We start from the raw sequence: 21533 nt of genomic DNA, 5'->3' as shown, positions 1-21533 counted from the left end.
AGACCTTCCTACTGGTCTTTTCCCTGATACTTTCATATCTCCTATTTTTCTGACTAACAGTTCCTCACTTTTTCCTCATCACAAGCCTAAACCATCTTAGTACATGAGATCTCAGTCTACTTTTGAGTAGCTCATCCCAAAGTCTGCCCTTTTACACAAAATGGTATTCCTCCACCCTCTTTTCCCCATTAACTGCTCATATTCATTCTATGCATTGAAAATCCCTTCCTTCATTTGCATTTTGCAATCATGGGCACCTCCTGTGAGACCATCTGTTACATTCAATACACAGTACACTGTACTGACTTCATCCCCGTTCCCATCCTGCACCACCATGGGCATCTTCCAGTCTGTATTTTTTCCTCAGTTGCTTTTTTGGTCAACATAAGCTTTGTTTTGTTTTCCCTTATATTAAGTCATCTCCTCTCCATCCCATTCTTCTCAACATTCCTATAACCTCTTTCTCTACATTAGCATGTACCTATCGGCATAAGCGATAAGAGTGCGCCTGCTTAAGAAAGTAACACAGGACAGTCTCTCAGTAGAATTTCTAATGCATTTTTTCTTTGAAAACTCAAATTCCATAACAAACCTTCCTGGGATGTTCCTGAGTGCATATCTGTGTAATGCGCCATATATGCATAATGATGTTAACAATACAACTCAAGGTTTCCACTCCTTCCTCATTCAGTGCATTACCACCTGGAAAAAATTAACAAACATAATTCAAATTCTGCACACTTTCATGCGGAAAAACAATAACTTGCAATGCAACCATCTACAGAATTCAATGTTGAAATGTGAAAAGGGTTTGATTAAGCTAATCTTTTTCTAGAAAATAATTGCAACAGTATATGAAAAATATATTTTCTGGAAAATAATTATAACAGCATATGAAAATAAATATATCATTATCAGTAAAGACAAAAAAAACTTTATTTCCTCACTTGTCCAAAACAAATAGTCCATTTGGCTAACTGGACTCTGAATCAGTTACTTGTAAAACCATTTCCAATCTTATGAGTATCACAACTGTACAGGAAAAACTTAAGATTGATAAAGCTCTTGAAATGCCATTCATTTTCATTTTAAATTTAAAATGCATATGTTTGTAAGAGTTTCTTAAAAAATGGTAATACTTGATTACTTGTATTATGAGAAATTCTGACAAACTTCTCTTTCACTCATGCTGAAACCTAATTCTTATCTGATTATGCTTTCATCCAGCATGAAATAGCTGCAACATAAGACAGTGTCACACAACAACATTCCCTGGCATCTTACACTGTCGTGCTATCAATTATAGACCATATAATAATAACAGCAAAATTGAAACTGTGTTTTGTTGCTTATGTGACACCACTTTCAAGAACAGATACCTCTGTTTTGCCAATAGTAATGGTTACTTGTGCAGTATTTTGTAATATGTTGCTGAAAGATGGATCAATTTGCTCCTGTGACACTACCTTTACAAAATAAGCTGCACAGAGTTTGAAAGAGATACCGCTGAAATGTTGCTTCTTTTCCTAAAATCATTCCTGTAATATATTTCTAGACTGAATGCAATTTGCTAATGATAAATTTTACATAACCCTTATAATTTAAAACCTTGTGTTAATTTTGATTGGCACAAGGTTTTAAATTAATCTCTTTTATACTGAATCCCTTGATTCTTATCAGTTACCTGACCTCATGTAAACTTATATTAAGGAAATTACATTTTTAGCAATTGACTACTGGACTAATGACAAAGGTAAAAATTTTATATTTCAGGAAATATTTGTAGAATTTTCAAAATTATTACAATAAAAATGTAAATGTTGAACTAGTGTTACCCATGAAGAATGACTATTATGAATGGAGACAACACTAATAAAACAAAAGTTGAAAGCTAATCTGCGATGATTTACACTTACACATGCAAGTACAAACATAAACAGACATTCCAGTACAAGAAAATCATTAAAATTCCTCACCAGCTGAGCTATCCTCAAAATTCCCTTCGTCCACTTCTAACCAAAGTTGCATAAGTAAACGAAGAACAGTGTTGGTAAACTCTTCCAATTTCTCTATGTCAGTAAACAGCCAAAGCTCATCTGCTTTATCAGAATCATCACATGTGAGTGGAGGGACACTTCCCATAATAACTGTCTGAAAATTAAATTTTCTATTAAGAAAAATTTTATTCTTTTAACAAAGCATCAATTTACTATTGCATAATCATCCAGTATAGTGCTCCTGTAGACTCACTTCAAACATAAAAAGAGATCCAACAACTTGCTGGGTATGCATCTTGTGCATCAGTAGCTCTATCAATGGTAATTCATTTCCTGTGCTGTCAATACTAACCTCCACCCACTTTCTACTTCCAGGGTAGCTATGTAGGATGGAAGGGTTTCTTGTTGCAATAAAATACAAGTAACTAAGGTGCTGAGGTATACAGCCATCTAACCATTACTAGGAAAACAGGTCTCTGAACTCTCAAGGGGTCATGACTGGATTGTAACCTTGCAGTAGTAGTAAGCCACATTCTCGAAGGAACAGAATATGGGTTACGAAAATAGAAGAATGATGTGCTTCTCAAATGCTGATGAAGTTTAGCCACTGCAAGGTTGGGTTCAATGGCCTAAATGTTTAATCATTTGTCGAAAATATCTCTTAGATACATAACAAGCAAATGCAGACAAAGCTCTTCTAAAATGTTACATTGCCAGAAAATTAGCATCCATAACCCATTTACAGGATAGAGATCTGCAGACAGTCTAAAACCTCATAATTTGAAAGCTGGTCTAGGACGCTTGAAACTGAGCACAGTAATTCTATGTTTTTAACAACACAACGCCACAGAAAGGGGCAAGTACTCCTGGTGAACTGCATGGACTCACCTTAATAAGAGTCTTGCTCTTCCTAAGATTACACGCACACTGATCTGACTAAATAACAGAACGGTCAACCAATGAGTGGAAAATTACTGAAATTGGTGCAGTCCATACCTGAGAGGCAGTACTATACCAATATCTAAAAGTAAAACAAAATTAATTGTAAATTATCAAAACAATATGCAAATACTATCTCACACTGAAACACCCTACAACAATAAAAACCTCCAATTTGCAGGTGAAGAAGAGTACTTTCTTCTTTCTTTCTTTAAATCTTCAGCTGAAAAACCTCATGGACAGAATCAACATACTACAAACCGAAGAGGGTTCCAAAAGGTAAATCAGCAAGAAGGGAGGGACAAGTTATGAGAATGGGTGATAAATAAATAAATATGAGGGACAGAATATAAAACCGATGCATCTGAATTCAAGAGAGGGACAGAAAATAAAACCGATACACTTGAATTCAGGAGACATCAGCAGAAAGCAGAAATGACTTTGCTCCTTGCTTAAACACTTGAAGATCATATCCCACAAGTGAACTAGGTAAACTATTCCACAGTTTAGTGGTAGCCAAGATAAAAAATCTTAGCAAACTGAGTAGTATTAAACCTGACACCAGAAAACAACACAAATTTGCAGCAGCAGCCTGCTTAGTGTTGCGAGCAAAAACAGCTAGCAAAAACAGCTAGGTCAAGTAAGTAAGTGCTGAGGGCGTTGGTCGTTGCAGTACATTTTATGCAACAAACATAATGAACTCATTTTACATCTAGGCAAAAGTCAACATTACAAGTTGCCAAGAAGAAAGGTTCTAGTTTATGGATAAACAAGAGTACTTGCAAGATGCCAGTAAGGTAGCAACAAGGCACTTGACAGTATATGCGCCCTGTGAAGGAAAAACATTTACTGAAATTATTTAACCCTTTAACGCCGAAGCCCTATTTACGAAAAAGTCTCCCGTATGCCGGCGGCGTTCGGTGAGTTAGCGCCGAAGCGGAAAAAAGTTTTTTTCAAAAAATCACAGCACGCTTAGTTTTTAAGATTAAGAGTTCATTTTTGGCTCATTTTTTTGTCATTGCCTGAAGTTTAGTATGCAACCATCAGAAATGAAAAAAAATATCATTATCATATATAAATATTGGGATATATGACAGCGAAAAAAAAAAACTCGTATATAATTGTATACAAATCGTGCTGTAAGCAAAACGGTTAAAGCTAATGAGTTAATTTTTTTTAGTTGTATTTTACACTAAATTGCGATGATTTTGGTATATAACAAATTTTAAAACGATCAAAGCAACACAGAGAAAATATTATCACAAAATGATGCATGAATTCGTAACGCGCAGACGTAAAAAAATTATTTTTTCAAAAATTCACCATAAATCGAAATATTGTGCTAGAGACTTCCCGTTTGTTGAAAAATGAAGCTAATTGATTGAATATTACTAGACTGTAAGTGTTTTAGCTTACAATTGCAGTTTTCGACCATTTCGGTCGAGTTAAAGTTGACCGAAAGTCGAATTTTTTCTATTTATCGTGATTTATATGGAAATATTTCAAAACTGATAAAACCTACAATCATGAGCTATTTTTTGTTGTATTGTACATGAAATTGCGCACATTTTCACATATAAAACATTATGTAACGACTAATATAAAGCGGTGCAAATATTACGACAACGAGACGAAAGAATTTCTGAGATGTTCGGCCGAGTTACTGCGCATACATAAGGAAAATGTTTTTTTAAAAAATTCACCATAAATCGAAATATTGTGCTAGAGACTTCCAATTTATTGCAAAATGAAGTTAAATGATTGAATATTACTAGAATGTAAGAGTTTAAGGTTACAATTGCGTTTTTTTACCATTTTGGTCGAGTTAAAGTTGACCGAAGGTTGAAATTTTGGCAGTTATCGTGATTTATGTGAAAATATTTCAAACTGATAAAAGCTACAACCATGAGCTATTTTCTGTTGTATTCTACATGAAATTGCGCACATTTTCATATATAAAAGTTTATGTAACAACTAATGTAAAACGATGCAAACATTACGACAACATGACGAAAGAATTTCTGAGATGTTCGGCTGAGTTACACACAGCAGAGCGTAAGGAAAAAATTTTTTTTTCAGAAATTCACCATAAATCGAAATATTGTGCTAGAGACTTCCAGTTTGTTGCAAAATGAAGGTACATGATTGAATATTACTAGAATGTAAGAGTTTTAGCTTATAATTGCGTTTTTTTACCATTTCGGTCGAGTTAAAGTTGACCAAAGCTTGAAATTTTGGCAGTTATCGTGATTTATATGAAAATATTTCAAAACTGATAAAAGCTACAACCATGAGCTATTTTCTGTTGTATTCTACATGAAATTTCACACATTTCCATATATAAAACTTTATGTAACGACTAATATAAAACAGTGCAAACATTACGACAACGTGACGAAAGAATTTCTGGCGCGGACGTAAGGAAAACGTTTTTTCAAAAATTCACCATAAATCGAAATATTGTGCTAGAGACTTCCAATTGGTTGCAAAATGAAGGTAAATGATTGAATATTACTAGATCGTAAGATTTTTAGCTTAAAATTGCGTTTTTTTACCATTTCGGTCGAGTCAAAGTTGACCGAAGGTTGAAATTTCAGCAGTTATCGTGGTTTATATGAAAATATTTCCAAAGTGATAAAAGCTACAACCATGGGTTGTATTTTGCTGTATTTTACATGAAATTGCGCACATTTTCATATATAAAACTTTATGTAACGGTTAATATAGAACAGTGCAAAAATTACGACAAAATGACGAAAGAATTTATGAAATTTTCGGCTGAGTTACCGCCTGTGCGTAAGAAAAAAGTTTTTTTCAAAAATTCACCATAAATCGAAATATTGTGCTAGAGACTTCCAATTTGTTGCAAAATGAAGGTACATGATTGAATATTACTAGAATGTAAGAGTTTTAGCTTACAATTGCGTTTTTCGACCATTTCGGTCGAGTCAAAGTTGACCGAAGGTTGAAATTTTTTGTAGTCGACGTACGGTACGTCCACTTGGCACCCAACAGACAATCTTAGTCGACGTATGATACGTCCAATAGGCGTTTAAGGGTTAATTATAAGGCGGGTCATCTGGTAAATAAGTAAAAAATGTGACAATAATGGATAAACAAGAGCATAAGAAAAAACAATAAATTATGAGAGCTAAAACTGCAGGTCTTGCCTGCTAAGTAGACACACTGGGAATGACTACCACTAGAAGAGCTGCTGTCTGGGATGTATACCTAGCCAGCGGGCGCATCTCTTAAGTTTGTCTATAGGATACAAGAGTAAATTACTGAAGTAGACTACAAAAAATAATACACTAAGAAAATATCTGGTGAAAAATTATAAAGCTCAACTTTTTCATGTGAAGTTTGACTTAATACTGATTTCCAGTCAAACTGAACATTACTAACCACGCACTGTGCCTTGTGCAGTAAATTTAGGTCAAAAAGGTCTTAGGACAAGAAATTATAGATAAAGTCAAATGGGTTTAATGTAATACACATACTTCTTGTTCTATAAGTGGTTATTACATTCTATAACTTGTACTCGTTTTCCTTTCATGCAATTCCTAACAGTGTTGGTACATGTAATGGTCTGTTCTATTTCAAGCCTGAAAAACTGGACCTTGCCTGAAGGAAGGAATATTTGCCTCTTAAAAGAGAAAAGATTTTATGGATCATGAAAGCTAATGAGGGGAAGAATATTCCCCAGACATTTGGTGCATTTTTAACAAAAAAGTTAACACTTCTTGGGTTTCTCATGCACAACAGAGCTTTCTTCCTTCACTGTAACTATTCCAGAAGATTGCACCACAATGTAATAAAAAGGTAATACAGTATTTTAAGGTAAAAATATAGAGATAATTCAGTACTGAAACTCACATCCCATGTTGTATGTGGAATTTCCTTTTGCATGCGCCCATGCTCCACTAAAACTGCCTCCAAAAAATTTGACAATTCTACAAGAAGTGACAGGCGTCCTGCATGACCAGCAAGAGGGTTCTTTACTTTAGGCTGAAGAAGATCTGAAAAGTTGAAGGTCACAATAGGTTTTGGAGTTCCTGTCTTTGACTCTTGTTTGCTACTTTTTGCCTGAAATAAGAGAAATTAAGTTATTCAACATAAATTCTCTACCATTTGATGACAATAAAGAAAGTATGTAAAAGATCTACCACTCCAAAGTAGACTGTTAACCTTTTGAGACCTACACTTACAAAACTATTTCAAGTCAAATGCAAGTGCACTTATAACCTTTTAATAAGACTATTATTGTTGTCTGTCAACAAATATATCTATACTAAGAACAAACTATTCTGGCCAACCCTACGGGAGTTAAGAATGTTAACTCATCTCCTTATTAAAATAACTCAATTGTCATAAAATCTAAATTAAGAATGTTAACTCATCTCGTTATTAAAACAACTTAATTGTCATAAAATTTATACTAAATGGCGTTATTGATAAAATCAAAAAGTAACGGTAAGACCATCAAGCTAACATTTCCATTTCTCACAGGACTGGCCAAAATGGTTTCCTTTAAAGATACTGTATCCTGTTTAGCAAATTATGGCCCCTTACAAAATTAACAATTGGATAAACTTAAATGTCAAATACTGGTCTAAAATTGTATTATTATTTTTATATGTAAAGTAATGTGGTTTTTACAGTCAGGTACTCTTGTAAATAATTATGTCCGTCACATAGCCATTTGGTGATTAGTATGTGAGAATGACAGCTGAGCTCCTAGGAGCACCCACAGAGTTGGAAGACCAAGGCGTACTCGAATGAAAATTATGAGAAGGGCAGCTGAAGGTGAGTGGAGATTTGTGGAAGATAAAGCACACGAAAGCCAAGAGTACCAGAATTTCAATAGAGGCCCTTTGCGGTGTTAATGAAAATTCCTTAGGAATTCATGAACTTACGGTTCAATCAGTTTAATCAGTCCTCCATGCTATTCCCTACAGGAATGTAGACTTCTCTGCTTTCTTTTGTATTTATGAATAGTCTAATCTGCCTCTTTGTCAAAGTCTATAATCATTTATGAAAAAACCTATTAATTAATTTTTCTTAAAGTGCTAAGCCTGTTTCTGACGGCAGCATCTCTCTCTGAAATGATATCGACTAAGAAAAATTAGACTCTAATAGGGCTGCTTGAAGGAAATGTTTAAATAGGCTGAAAAAAGGAGAAAGACAAACTTGAAGAGGCTTGCCAGCTAGGTGGAAAAGACAAAGGGAACACACAAAACTTAAAAGACAGTTCATTAATACATGGATTATCCCTGGAAGGAATTTGTTCAAAACTTCATTTATTATGATTATATTAAGTACATTAACCAGACCACTGAACTCATTTATTTAGCTCTCACAAGGATGACCCAAAGGATTTGTCTTTAATAATGAAAAAGTTTAGATTTTATTTATTAACTTATTGCTCTTAAAAAATTTTAACTGATACATCATTTTTGTCAGAGGCTGAGCACTTGTGTTAATATTTTTGCAAGCACCTCTACTAATCTGACAAAATTTAACATCCCTGATCTAATGTTACTTTTCAATAACCAAAATTCTTCTAAAATCACAAGTACTTATCACTGAAAGTAGTACAGCATAGCAAATAACTTACCTTTCTAGCTATTAAACTTAAAAAGTTATTGAGCACTGTGTTTGCATGATGCGCAATAAGTTTCGGAGTGTGCTTAATGAGGACTTTAATTAACTGAAGAGAATCGCCCTGAACACCAACATTCAGATGTACCATTGCACATGACAAATGTGTGGCTAAAATTCTGAAATATGGCTCAATGCTTGGTCCCATCTGCCAAAAAAATTTCCAATTTTACATGCAAGAAAATGTTTAATTACAATAGTTACACTGCTAGGTACAAAGTTCATGAACTACAATACACCTTCTTTTACTGTAAGAAAAAATTATAAGATAAAATTTACTAGGTAAACAGTTTAGAGAAATTTATGCTCAAAAATAAGACATTCTCACAAAAAATGGGCAAACATAAAGCTAAGCTGACCTGAAAATACTTTATACCCTTACTTTCTGTCTCCCTAATCAATTTTTTCATGAAAGTTTGCAGATCCTTTATGAAATTACTGTACAGTTTACACATACCTTACCAAGTACAGTAGTCTGTTTACCTTAATTCTTCAATTTTCATTTTTCAAGTATGTATTTATTACCCATATCTTAGCTTACAAAATAAATATCTAGCCATCAGAAATGCAAAAGCTACCAACTTACTTTTATAATAATGGCCTCCAAAAATTTAGTTGCAGAGGTCCTAATCAGAGGATCAGAATCCAAAATAGCTGGAGCACCACGTAAAATAAAGGTTGACAAGTGTGGGAGTAATAATGAAGGCTCATAACGATTGACCAGCTCTCGCAATCCGTTAATACCATCTTGTCTGACATAAACGTTGTGGTAATTCAACCGAGAGAGAAGTTCCTGAGAAAAAGTTACATAAAGGATTATGCTGAACAAGATCTGACTGACCTTCCTTAGATTACATAAACAGCACATCTAATTTAAAGACATTGTCCATACAACTCTTGGAATTCTCACACTTCTCTTTTTCCTCATGCCTAGCATTTTACTATTTCAAGAGAGGATTCTTTAACTTCCTGTAAGATTAAGTTCCTCTTTTTCATTCTTTTTTTTTTTTTAATCTGGACTGGGCTAGAGACAGGCATTAGTTTACATCCCACTGACTTCTGTATGCAAAAATTAAAAACAAAATAGACCCAAAGTGCTGAATAAGGAAATTTCCATTATACAAAATGGGGGTTATACAAAATTTCACTTTGCACTGAATTTGCTTAAGTATCCAACAAGGAGGGAGAAAATATACAATAATCTGCCAGTGAATTAAGCATTATAGTTTGTATATGATTTTAGAATCTTGCCCATAAAGTTAAAAGGGTTCAAGCTGAGTTTTAGGTACTGAGTTTTAGGTATTACCAATTACTTTCAGTCAACAGGTACCCGAGATAATCCAGGTGAAGATGCAACACCTACTGTAGACCACAACAACCAAATGAGTTTGACTTGTCCCCCTCTCTTCCTTAATGAGTACACTTGCATACATTTATGAGACAACAAAAATGAAAAATAAACTGTGTGATATAGCTAGTTACTTGAGCAAAGTCATACAAACAACTATGTTACAGTGCTCTAATAAGCTTTACAGCATTTTCCAGTGAAATACAAAAACATTTTTATCAAGCAGGAAGTAGCATTACATTATTGCACAACTGTTCTGAGAGCATTAAACCATAAATACCAACCCATACACCAATAACAATTTGGTTAAACTGCATTGTAATTCACAACCATATCTCCAGCTAAAATGTTAAGAAATAAAAGAAAACTAAATTACTCGCCAATATCTTAACTGAAAAAAGACATGATGACCACCCAAGAGCAGGAGTAATTACGGAAGTAGAAGCACAAAATAAAAATTTTTAGCATTACACAGTGTCATTGGGTACAGAATGGGCACCATATCTGGTAAATAGCTAGCTGATTAAAAGAATAACTCACACCCTCAACATTTTTAGCATGGCAAACATTATGCATAAATAAGATCAGGGGGTTACTGACTGAATAAAAAAAGAATAATTAGAGTAGAGTACTTACTGTGATGTCATGTTGTTTCTTGGTGACAAGAGTTTTAGTTGCCTTTACAGTAAGCTGCTCCTTCAGAATGATTTTCCGAGCTTTAAATTCTGTCTTCGTTTCATTCTGTGCTTTCTTTAGTTTCTTTCCAACTTTCAATTTCACCTTTTGAAAATCAGCTTTCTTGGCCTTTTTCGCTTTTGCACTCTTCGCCATTATTGGTTACGACTGTAAAAGTAAAAGGAATCCAAGTTAACAACATATGCTGCAGTGAAAGTCATAGCTGGGTAGGAAATTTAAAATGCATCCATGAATATTACAAATCATATTACTTATATAAAAAAAACTGCATAATTGCCAGATGAATAACTCTTAATTGAAATCTCTCATACAAACTAAATTTATTCTACATAGCAATTTGAAATATAAAACACAGTACAGTAATGTACTTGAATATCAAGACAAAATGTATTTGTAAATACTGTATATATATGAAGCTTATATCTTTCATCCATCCTTCTATGGACTTAATCAAGTCCACAGAAGGATGGATGAAAGCTATAAGCTTTGTATATATTTTCAAAATACATTTTGCCTTGATATTCATGTGTATTACTGTGGATCCTTCTGTACATAGCAATTTATGGAGAACTTAAACATGCTCTTTCATACAGCAAACAGCCAAGACATTATTTAACATGTTTTAACCAGGACATCATTTCATTTCCTCAAACATATGGTACTGGCTTAGTAACATGCCATAATCATAACCTAGTGAATCCAAGAAGGGTGGTAGCCCAACCTGTTCTATCAAGCAGATTGCATTTCAACACATTACTAGGGTTGAGTGGAACTGCCTGGAAATGGCAAATTTTGATTAGGTTTACTCAAGAGATGTAAAGACCTTCCTTGAGTAGGATTTTGAAGCACTGTAAATATATTAGTATGACAATACAAAATTCTACATTTTTCACGGACTTCTGCCCTTTCATCAGAAGGGGGAAAGGTTGGGGTTATAAAAGCTATTCCTTGTTGACCAGCATCATACTTAGTAACCCTAATCCCAACCCAGGGAAAAACCATTACAGTTCAGTATTTTCTTTAATGTAAGCAATGATGGACATCTGTTGAGATTTGCAATGATAGTATATATAGTTTCAAAATTAAAACTTTACTATAAACATGTCTTTTTGTGTATTATTACTATAGAGAAGCTTTTTGGAATTTGTCAGTGTTTGTTCTTTTTATGCTATTATAGTATTTCCTGCTACTCAACAAAATTACTTCCAACAATGAAGATTTCCCTTTTTTGTCAGTCCCTGAATTTGTTAGTTGTTTGTTATATTCATGAAATTATTTTAAGCGGGGTTATTATTATTACAAATCCAAAACGGCAGAATAATCAAAATTTCTTTCTCTTACTTGTTTTCAATACAACATACATTGTTAGGTTTTCCAACAATTTTGAAGATTTTCGGTTTCTTTATGGATACCTGGAATCAACAGAACACAAAAAAAAAACACCAAAGAAGGCAACAGACCTGAGTTCCAAAGCTTAGCAAGTAAGGTAGAGTCACCAAACCATGTAATGTGTTTTTCATAGGTATACATACAAAGCCTTTCATGTAGGAGTATTCCTTAAAGCTGGAAATAGTTGTTGAAGCCTAGTAACAAGGTCATTATCTGTAGGAAAGCATGCGAGTTGGGAGAGTCCATCAATCACCTGCCATAACCCAGTACTTTCCTTCAGCATCAGGGACAATGCAGGGTGGTTGAGGTGAGATTTACAAGGCTCTGTTTTGTATTCCTAAGAAAAATACAAATAACCTAAAATCTTTATAATTGTTCCTACAGTAATATAAACCATCACCTTTTATGCAAGAAACTTATTTTGCAGGTGGAAGGAAAAACTCACAGCTGGCTGGTAAGTTGACTCGCCACCCAGAAATGCTGAGAATAAGGGACCAATCACTCCAAAAAACTTCAACATGATCCTCTAGAAAGACAAACAGCTGATAAAGCCATGAGCCAGAGCAAGATATGTCTGGCCTCCCCTCTATGAAAAAAAAAATGGATACTACCATGGAAATAAAGGATACACAAGTTAGAGGGCAGTCAACATCTCGGTAAATTGTAAAATAATGGGTTGAAATAGTAGTGTAACCAACACCAACTAAAATGAAGACTGCAGGGAAAAGCACCTCATGAGCCGAAGTGCTAAGATCGGATGCTTGACTGTGAAGCTCACCTGCATCTTGGCTCATTCTAGCATGTACTGACACCCTGCAGAGAAAGGAAAGAAAGGGAGGAGGAAGCCAGTAGCTCACCTATTCTACCCCCTTCCTTACATCCTCCGAGTACCTTAAGCAAGGTGCTTTTCTGTACAAGGGGAGCTTGGATGACCAAATGGCAGACATCTTCCCTCATTACTTGAGTAACTTCCTTGCAGGATAACCCTCATGCCCTTCTGATCACTTCACAAAGCCAAAAAGAAAATGAGTTCTTGGACACCTCCTTGTGCCAGAGGGTACTAAAGTGAAGAAAATGTGTTCTTGGACTCTTGGACACCTCCTTGCACTAGACGGTACTAAAATGGTGCTGACACCCTAGCCTGAAAGTACTTCTTCATCCATACCATCCCAACAAAGTCCCCACAGAGTGGGAACCTATAAACTGTATCTCAATCTCTTGACAGAAACTTACACAAGATACAAGAGGCCGTGCAACTACCCACTATGCTCCAATAAGGGCAACCCTAGCAGAAAACTTCTTCAAGCATGAGATCTTGGTCTGAGGCCTCCCCCCAAGGACTCGTACAGTGCTGAGTTAGGCTGTAGGGTATAACTAATGAATGACTACTGATGGGATCTCCAGCGAACCAAGACCTGTTGTGTCTGGAGTTCCACAGGGCAGTGTTCTTGTCCCACGGTTATTTTTAGTGTAAACAAGTGATATGGTTGTTGGCCTAAAAACTAGATCGTTCAGTATGCTGATGACACTACACTTGTGGATGTCATAAAGTCTCCACTTATGAGAAATGAAGCTGCCCTTAGTCTCAATCGGGACATGGAGTGGAGAAGTGAATGGTGTAATCAGTGGGATATGAGGCTGAACTCCAGTAAAACATAAACACTGTTGATTAGCAGATCTTGTACAGATCTTCCACCCCATCCTCCACTCCAAGTTGATGGAGCTCTGCTGAATGAGTCTGAAGCTTTAACTATTCTTGGTGTAACTTTTGACTCATATCTTACTTTTGAGAAACATTTAATGAAGTGTCAGCAAATGCAGCACAAAAGTTAGGTATTGTATGAAAGGCCTCATATATCTATAACATTGCAGCTTGTTTGAGCTCATTTGTCCTTCCTTTACTAGAATACTGTTCTCCAGTATGGATGTCTGCTTCAGCCAAAGATTTATCTCTTTATGATAGAGGTGTTTGCAGTGGTAGATTTCTATTTCCTAGTATTAGCAGTTATGAATTGGACCATTAGTGGATGGTCTCTTGTTTGTCAATTTTTCATTAGTTGTATTTTAACAGAGATCTTTCACATTCACAACTGATCCCTGAGAGCAAGCAGATTTGTTAAACAGCAGCACCGATATGCAGTAAATGTGCCTCACTGTAGAACTTCTCAGTTCCAGGGGTCCTTTATTCCTCATACCGTTGGACTGTGGAACAGTCTCCCTGAGGATGTTGTGCAATTGGAAATTCAAAAGTTCAAGCAAAGATGCAATGCACTACTATGCTAATACTGTTTTAATGTATCTATATCTATTTGTTAATTAATATTTCTTTTTTAATAAGCAAGATCTCTTCCTTCTGTATTTCCCCTTACCTCATCTTACATTTTCCTAATGAACACCATATTTTTTGGAAGCTTGAATTTGAAGTCAATGGCCCCTATGGGCTTGTTCCAGTTTATGGGAAAAATAGGCACCATGTTTAGTACCAGCCCCTTTGGGATGAACATAACATAAACTAAAGATGGTAAACATCACAGACACAAACAAAAATCATAAACATAAACAAAAAGCAGTAAATATTCCAGTCTGTGACTGGTAGGAAATGGGTCGCAATAAAAGTCGGTAGAACTATATAGTAGCTCCGCGGCGGCTACTGCACTATAACTTGACTTTTTCTACAGTTTTTTGGTTGCTAATTATGAATTTACCTTTAACTTTTGGCGCTCAAGTGTAATAAACTTGTAATTAACCCCTGAAGCCCATCCAACAATGGGTTTCCATACGCGATCTTCACAAGACAGAGCACGGCTACATCTGTTTCGAACAGTTCATATCCCGTCCTGGCAAGTGCAATAACTTGTTAACCTATGGGTACCCAACCTCCCCCCCACCCCCTGGGCCAATACTAAACATGGCGAAGGGACATTCCATTTGGCCGACAACAAACAGATGCACCGCCAGTATCAGAACCCCTCAAAGTGTAGAAAAAACCAGTTGAAATGGTAAAAACAGGCATGGAGCTAATATATAGAATTACCTAAAAGTCTTCAGTTTTACTGGCTGTGGTTTACGCAAGTCATGTCCCATCCCATAGGCCACAGCACCTGACGTGGGTTTAACATGCAGTACTACAGAGCACGCACAAATTGGACCTAGGCTAGGTATGTACCTTTGTACAGCATGCATTTTCTTACCTTACTCTGGCTTTGCTAAAGAGCGATCTGCCACCAACTAAATTAAACCCGACGGATGTGCACAAATAACCTACAACACAGAAGTAAATAGCCTACCTTATTTTTGTATACCCTACTAATCGCACTGCACTAGCCTAACCTACTGTAAGCTATGCTACGCTAATTCAGAATGGACTTGATACGAAAGTAACCCCACCAAAAAAAAGCTATGCTACAAATCTACAAAAATAAAACACGAGTAGCACTAGGGAAATCATTACCTTTGCAAAGGGCCCTTTTACATCAGTTTAACTCAACCTCTGGTTCAGGGTTAGGCTGACATGTGGTCTGACTCTGACATGCTAGCGAGATGTAAACAAACAGCAGTTTGGTTGTGTTTTTTATGTCTTATGAGAGCTAACACCATGTATTTTCCTGAATTTAGCAAATTTGTGACACATCAAGATATCCATTTAATTATGAATTAAGAAGTATGGTTGATTTAATATATGCCTATATCACCTGCTCTAATTGGATGGACAACTGAATCCCCAAATAAGTTTAAATAAACACCACCGTAATTTTCTCTCAAGAGTCAAAGAACATAATGTCTATGGTGTATAACGTTGAACTGTAAATAACTGAAATTGTTTTTGTCTACTAAACTTTTCTTTTATAAATATAAAGTACTTCACTAAACTTTTAACAATGAAGTTCGTATTCATCTTTCGAATGTCCACTCCTGACAATCGTGAAACTATTCAAAAGAATTGTGTTCTTTCGTGTACTACTAACACGCTACTTTTGGCTATCAGCAATAATCCTTCATTTACAATCAAGTGTAGCATAAGGAATTGAAGGCATTCCTATATGATACATGCATCACTCTCACCCACATATATACAAGTGAAAAGGTTATTTGATATTGACATTGTGGTATGAAGGTCATGTTCACTCATATAGTCAGTCATGAGTTTCTATCCATTCAATAAAATTAAGTTCTGAGGACAAAAAGAGTCCGGCTTAGCGACAACGAGTGATAAAAAGGCCCAAAAAGCCAATGGCCAGGAGAAATTACAAAAATTAGTACTAATTCAACACAGAAATTCACCAAAATAGACAAGACTCATTAGTGGATAAACGAATAACCCTTTTATTTGATTTATGAATATGATAGACCCACACAGAACCGTACTTTTTTTCTCTTTTTTTCTTAACAAACTTGAATATGTTTTCGTCAACCATAATCTTTGGCAACCCTCTTGAGAATCTTGGGAGTGTCCAACCTACAAGTTGTTGGAACTACTAATAGCTTCGCTGTGCTCTTGACCTGATTTTATTTTCCATCATAACCTGTCTTTGTTCTTTTTTTCTGTTTCAGCCTCATTTTTGTTTTTCTGAGTTTCGGACATTCTTGGTAATTTGTGATTAGCTGACTGACTGAGCCTTTTCTCTGTTAAGCCTAAACATATCTTAATTCAGTGCTTAAAACCATGCCATGAAGTCTGAATGAGATTTTCTCTGCGACGTTAGGTTGTTCTAGCTCAAGAAAGACTACCAAAATCTCGAGTGCTTATGAAGCTTGACGTGTTCATTTATGAACAAATCAGGACGCATAATGATAACCAAACCAAGTTCAATACGTGGAACTACAATCGCACCCAACTAAGCAACCAAACCCTTGTTATCTGGAGCTAGTAGAAGAAAAAGAATTCGTGGAGTTTCTGAAAGGATGATTATATTGATTTGAAAACAAAAGTACAGGGAACAACTCACATTCATCATTGACGAACCAAGTTAAATCCTCTACGAATGAGATACTATTGATCAACCCTAAAGACAAATTTAAGAAACTTGCCTACTGGAAACAGTTTGGTACTTGTAAATGCAATACCATCTTAGATCTAACTACTCACGTTCAAAAGCTCTTGTTGATGGATGCGAGTCCAGACTTATTCAAAATGAATTTAATGCTTCCTTTGATTAGTTGAATCAAAAAGCTCTAGAGCACAGGTTAGACGTGTAACGTAGATGTCTGAGATTACATAATGACTGACTTCATTCATTTTATCCTTTAGTCCTTCACTAGTGACCTAACCGATGGTTTAAGATTATGATATCAAGCACACAGACGAAGTGATGTAGTTTCTCACCTATCCCAAACACTTTGAGAATATGCTGCAAGCCTTAACACAGACCTGCAAAGGATCAGTAAGGAGTGTTTCAGCAGGGTAAGAGGACGACCTCCAGAAAAGAACAGGTATAATGATAAAGATTCAGAATATTTGGCTTCGACTCCAAGCGTCCTTTTTCATACACTTTGAAACATATCATCCAATCCCGCCAGAAGTTAAGTGTACTTCGTTGAAATTTCTATGACTAAGCAAATAGAAGTTTTGTTGCGAATGCTACTTCGTGTTTAATACAACGAGGAGGAAAATGATTATGTAAATTACTATTGTTATTAACAGCTCATGCTGATTTATCATTATTATATAACCATCTTATTTGATAAAGCTGAAATTCATTTTTCTTTCGCTTATAAGTTTTCGGTATTATATGTATATGTGTGTGTATATATATATATACCATCCTCTATATTTTTCTTTGTATATATATACAATATATATATATATATATATATATATATATATATATATATATATATATATATATATATATATATATATTTGTGTGTATGCATATATATAAATATGTACCATCCTCTATATTTTTGTCTTTTTCTAGTTTAATAATGCCAATTACTCATGTAGTATGTACTTACAGCATGCTGATCTGAAAAGTGGAACGAAAGGCTATTGATTTACTCTTATATTATAACGTTAAACTCCTTAAAGGTAATATTGCACCACTCATTTTCTTGCAACTTTTTTATGTTCCCCTCAGCTCCTTTGGCATATTGCAACTTAATCTTTCATAATATGAAAATTTAGTACTGCATATGGCAAAAGCAATTTTTAAAAAAGAGAGGACGTGCCAGTATCCAGGTAAAGGTACTTCTCTTGAACGTTTTTTGGAACCTTAATTCCACATTCTGCACATTAATGAGGCAGTATCTTTTCTAAACTAGTGCAAAATCGAGGGCTCGCGCGTGCTTGAATATGCATCTCTTTAATTTTGCCTTATATAAAGTAACTGGAAAACATACTGGCTGCAAGGCGCTGTCGCATACATGTTAATGATTTTTACCTACAACTAAATTTAGAAGTTTGTTTGCCTGTTTGTAGACAGTTGTATACAGGAAGTTATTCGTTGATTTTTATGGAAATTTTACCAGTGGGGCTGGAGGTAGGATAACTTCTGACCTGTTAAGGAAGTCAGAAGTCAAATAGGAATATAACTATTGTTTATCGTCTACACAAAATGGAAACTTCAGATCTGACTCGCATAATCCATAAACAAAATCAACATGCAAGTGAAGTCAAGGTCATGGCTAAGGCCATAATCAGAGGTCAAAGGTCCAATTTAACCTTGCAAAACTTTTGAACTTCGAGATAGAGACATCATGTTGAGCAAGCATAATCCACTAATGATGCTCATGTGGAGAGCAAGGTAAGGTCAGGTTCATTATCAGAGGTCAAGTTCAAATGAAAATTTAACTCTTGAGGTGTACAAGACAGAAACTTCAGTTTGGCAGAGTTGCATAGGGAAGTCAAGGTCCAGATTAGAGTCAGTGACAGAATAAAATCTGTGTCAAGGTGCACGTAGAGGTCAAAGGTCAAAGAGGAATTTAAACATAGCCACAACTTTTATGGGACACACATGCTCCACTAATGAAGCCACCATACAGAATGAGGAAAGTAACAACTGAGGCTATGTTTTAGTAACTTTTTTTTTTTTATCTTACTGTGTTTTTAGCAGGATTACACGCACAGATAAGTGTGTGGGTTTTTACGAAAAGAGTGTTCATGATAGGCTTTGCTTGCGGAATAACAGAAATGTATGGATTACTTTTATCTAAATTCTTGTGCCATTTAATTTTCAGTTCTGCGTTTGTTAATTCCCTCCATTTGTATTCATATCCTTCTTATCCCAAATTAGTCTCTCGCCACATCTTCATTAGTTTTTATTGTAAAACTAAAGTTAAATTTTATTATGGAAAATGTGCCCTTCTTATTCTTGTTTAAACTGTCAGTAATTTCTTATCTCTTGTTCAGAGGATAAATCTAGTTTATAAATGTTTTTTTTTGAAGATAAAGCTCTCGCAAATTCATAATGAATAATCGTATGTGAGAAATTGCATAGAATCTTCAAAAATCTAGTAAAAAATAAGTTCAGGTAAGAATGTGAGTTAGTATCCAGTAGCTATTTCACATTTGTTTGTTCTTTTGATATGGTGAAATTCTTTTGTTTATGTACACATCTCCTTAATTGTTTATTTGAAAAAAGGAAGGTTTTTTTCATCCTTTCTGAAGTCAGATTTCTGGAAATTATTATCATCTGATTTCCTTGCTGGTGATGTTTTCAAGTCTTGTGTCGAACTATATCATCTAAGCGAGACTGCTCGATTACATATAGAAACATTCTGAGAGAGAGAGAGAGAGAGAGAGAGAGAGAGAGAGAGAGAGAGAGAGAGAGAGGCTATAAATAATGATGGCATCTTTCAGTTTCTTGAAAGAATGACAAAACAAAAAAGGTTTTACGCCACACATTCCCGTTATATTTGTTATCTTTTCGTATATTTTGCTGTCCTTGGCTATATCATCGTTATGCGATTTTCGTAAGTGTATGACGATAAACTGTTATCAAATTACCCTTGGAGGTATCCGAATATAAATAGCATTGCGTCGTTGCTATGGTTTATACGAAAGAATTATGAACACATGAACGAAAAACAAAGGATTTTCCAAAATGGTATTGTTCTGCGTTTTCTTACATCACGAGTGTCTGAAACTGAAGATACCACGCACTGAAGTCGTGACATATTACTTCACCTAAGTATGTCCTACCAATTCTTACATAATCTTTAACACTTTAAAATAGCATGTCTCTAAATTTCAAAGATATTTTTTCAAGTGATAAGTGGATGCGATAGCAAGTCGCAGTTATCGTACCGCATGAGTGAGTTGCTTCTTCTCCGGCAATCTATTAATCCAGGTACCGTGTGGTTTCTCACAGAGAAAGGTTCGAACGCAGTTCCCTCTTTCCTTTGTCATCGAAAATGTCTTCTTACCATAAGCCCGATGCCACCAACTTGCAAGAGCTGAGGGACATTGCAAACAAGTTGAGAATCCACTCTGTCAAGTCAACATCGGCCAGTAATTCTGGGTAAGTTCAGGAATATTTGACAAACTTATCCGCACGTCTCGAATCCTTACAAGCTTCTCCCTTGAACATGTCATGTGGGCGTGATCGTTCCGCAGAGAAATGTAATTGTACCTTCCGTTATTAAGGTACTGAAGTTGTTCTAGTATGTATTGCGATCAGAATGTCATTTGTGGTTCGTTTTAGACGAATGCCAACCACGTTGTGCCACTTAGAAACAAAATTTGGGTTGCTATCAATCGAGCCTGGATCGTGCCGGTGGGGTGTGTAGTTGTGCCGGCTTGTCTGGCAGTGTTGCCAAGGGAAGTTCATTTCTGGGAATAACAGACATAGGCCGCAGTTGCCTGTAGGCAGTAGAACATTTGATTATTCAGTAATCAGTAGGTTTATGAATTGAATGTATCAATGAAGAAAACAGGGAAATAAAGCATTTTCATTCTTGAATAGACAACGTCGTGTTGCAGTTGCCAGTTAGCAGGTTTTCGTTACAATATAAAACTGGTTTTCCCGACTGAGTTTTCCTGTTCGGGGCATTAACTAAAAAATAACGATAGACTTAATCGTAATGCACTTGAAGTAAGTACAGTCGTATCATGATGTTGCTTCTGAAAGATGATTAATGAATCATTGAAAGGAATGAGTTCGAACCCCGTTACAACAACTTTGTCGGTCAGTGATGCAAGAAATTGCTTGAAATTTTACCGCGTTTGAAATTTCAAACGAGAAGGTGCGTTGCACCTGCGAGCGATAAATGTGTACGAAACATTAACCGTCGCTTTGGAAGGAGATGAGTTAGCGATAAGGAGTGCAGATACCTGGTATTGATTTGTTCGTTACGTAATTACCTACAGGTGTGATACTAAAATGTATACATTTCTAAGTTATATTTAGACTTAGTAAATATTTATTGGTTGAAGTAGTGATGTTTTGTTAAATGGAATTACACGATGCATGGATAGTTGTTTATTAGATAAAAACAACGTCTATGGTAAGGTAACAAATTGTTCTTGATCTGTTGAGAGATGAGATGAGTTGTCGGGAGTCTTA

The 21533-nt window shown here is 35.4% G+C and overlaps 2 protein-coding genes across 4 annotated transcripts in view; one reads left to right on the top strand and one right to left on the bottom strand.

Moving 5' to 3' along the window:
- The window catches only part of LOC136855115 (testis-expressed protein 10), a 39241-nt gene that overhangs the window by 11725 nt on the left and 5983 nt on the right, over window positions 1–21533 (bottom strand). Inside the window, exons 1-7 of one of the 3 annotated variants that reach the window (XM_067131949.1) lie at window positions 15482–15601; window positions 10582–10788; window positions 9184–9390; window positions 8554–8745; window positions 6813–7022; window positions 1977–2151; window positions 593–702 (exon numbers count right to left, since the gene is read on the bottom strand). In XM_067131949.1, coding sequence (XP_066988050.1) covers window positions 593–702; window positions 1977–2151; window positions 6813–7022; window positions 8554–8745; window positions 9184–9390; window positions 10582–10776 — 1089 coding nt within the window. In that variant the 5' untranslated portion in view covers window positions 10777–10788; window positions 15482–15601. Of the gene's footprint in view, window positions 1–592; window positions 703–1976; window positions 2152–6812; window positions 7023–8553; window positions 8746–9183; window positions 9391–10581; window positions 10789–15481; window positions 15602–21533 lie in introns of those variants that run through there. The other 2 variants (XM_067131951.1, XM_067131952.1) reach the window with 2 other exon arrangements.
- LOC136855114 (transketolase-like protein 2) overlaps window positions 20103–21533 on the top strand; it is a 42355-nt gene continuing 40924 nt past the window's right edge. The window contains exon 1 of the mRNA XM_067131948.1: window positions 20103–20489. Coding sequence (XP_066988049.1) covers window positions 20383–20489 — 107 coding nt within the window. The 5' untranslated portion in view covers window positions 20103–20382. The remainder of the gene's footprint in view (window positions 20490–21533) is intronic.

The sequence above is a fragment of the Macrobrachium rosenbergii genome, chromosome 30 (genome assembly GCF_040412425.1).
Source record: "Macrobrachium rosenbergii isolate ZJJX-2024 chromosome 30, ASM4041242v1, whole genome shotgun sequence".
Classification (NCBI taxonomy): Eukaryota; Metazoa; Arthropoda; class Malacostraca; order Decapoda; family Palaemonidae; genus Macrobrachium; species Macrobrachium rosenbergii.
Note: the sequence above shows the minus strand (reverse complement) of the source record. Positions and strands in the feature narration are given on the sequence as shown.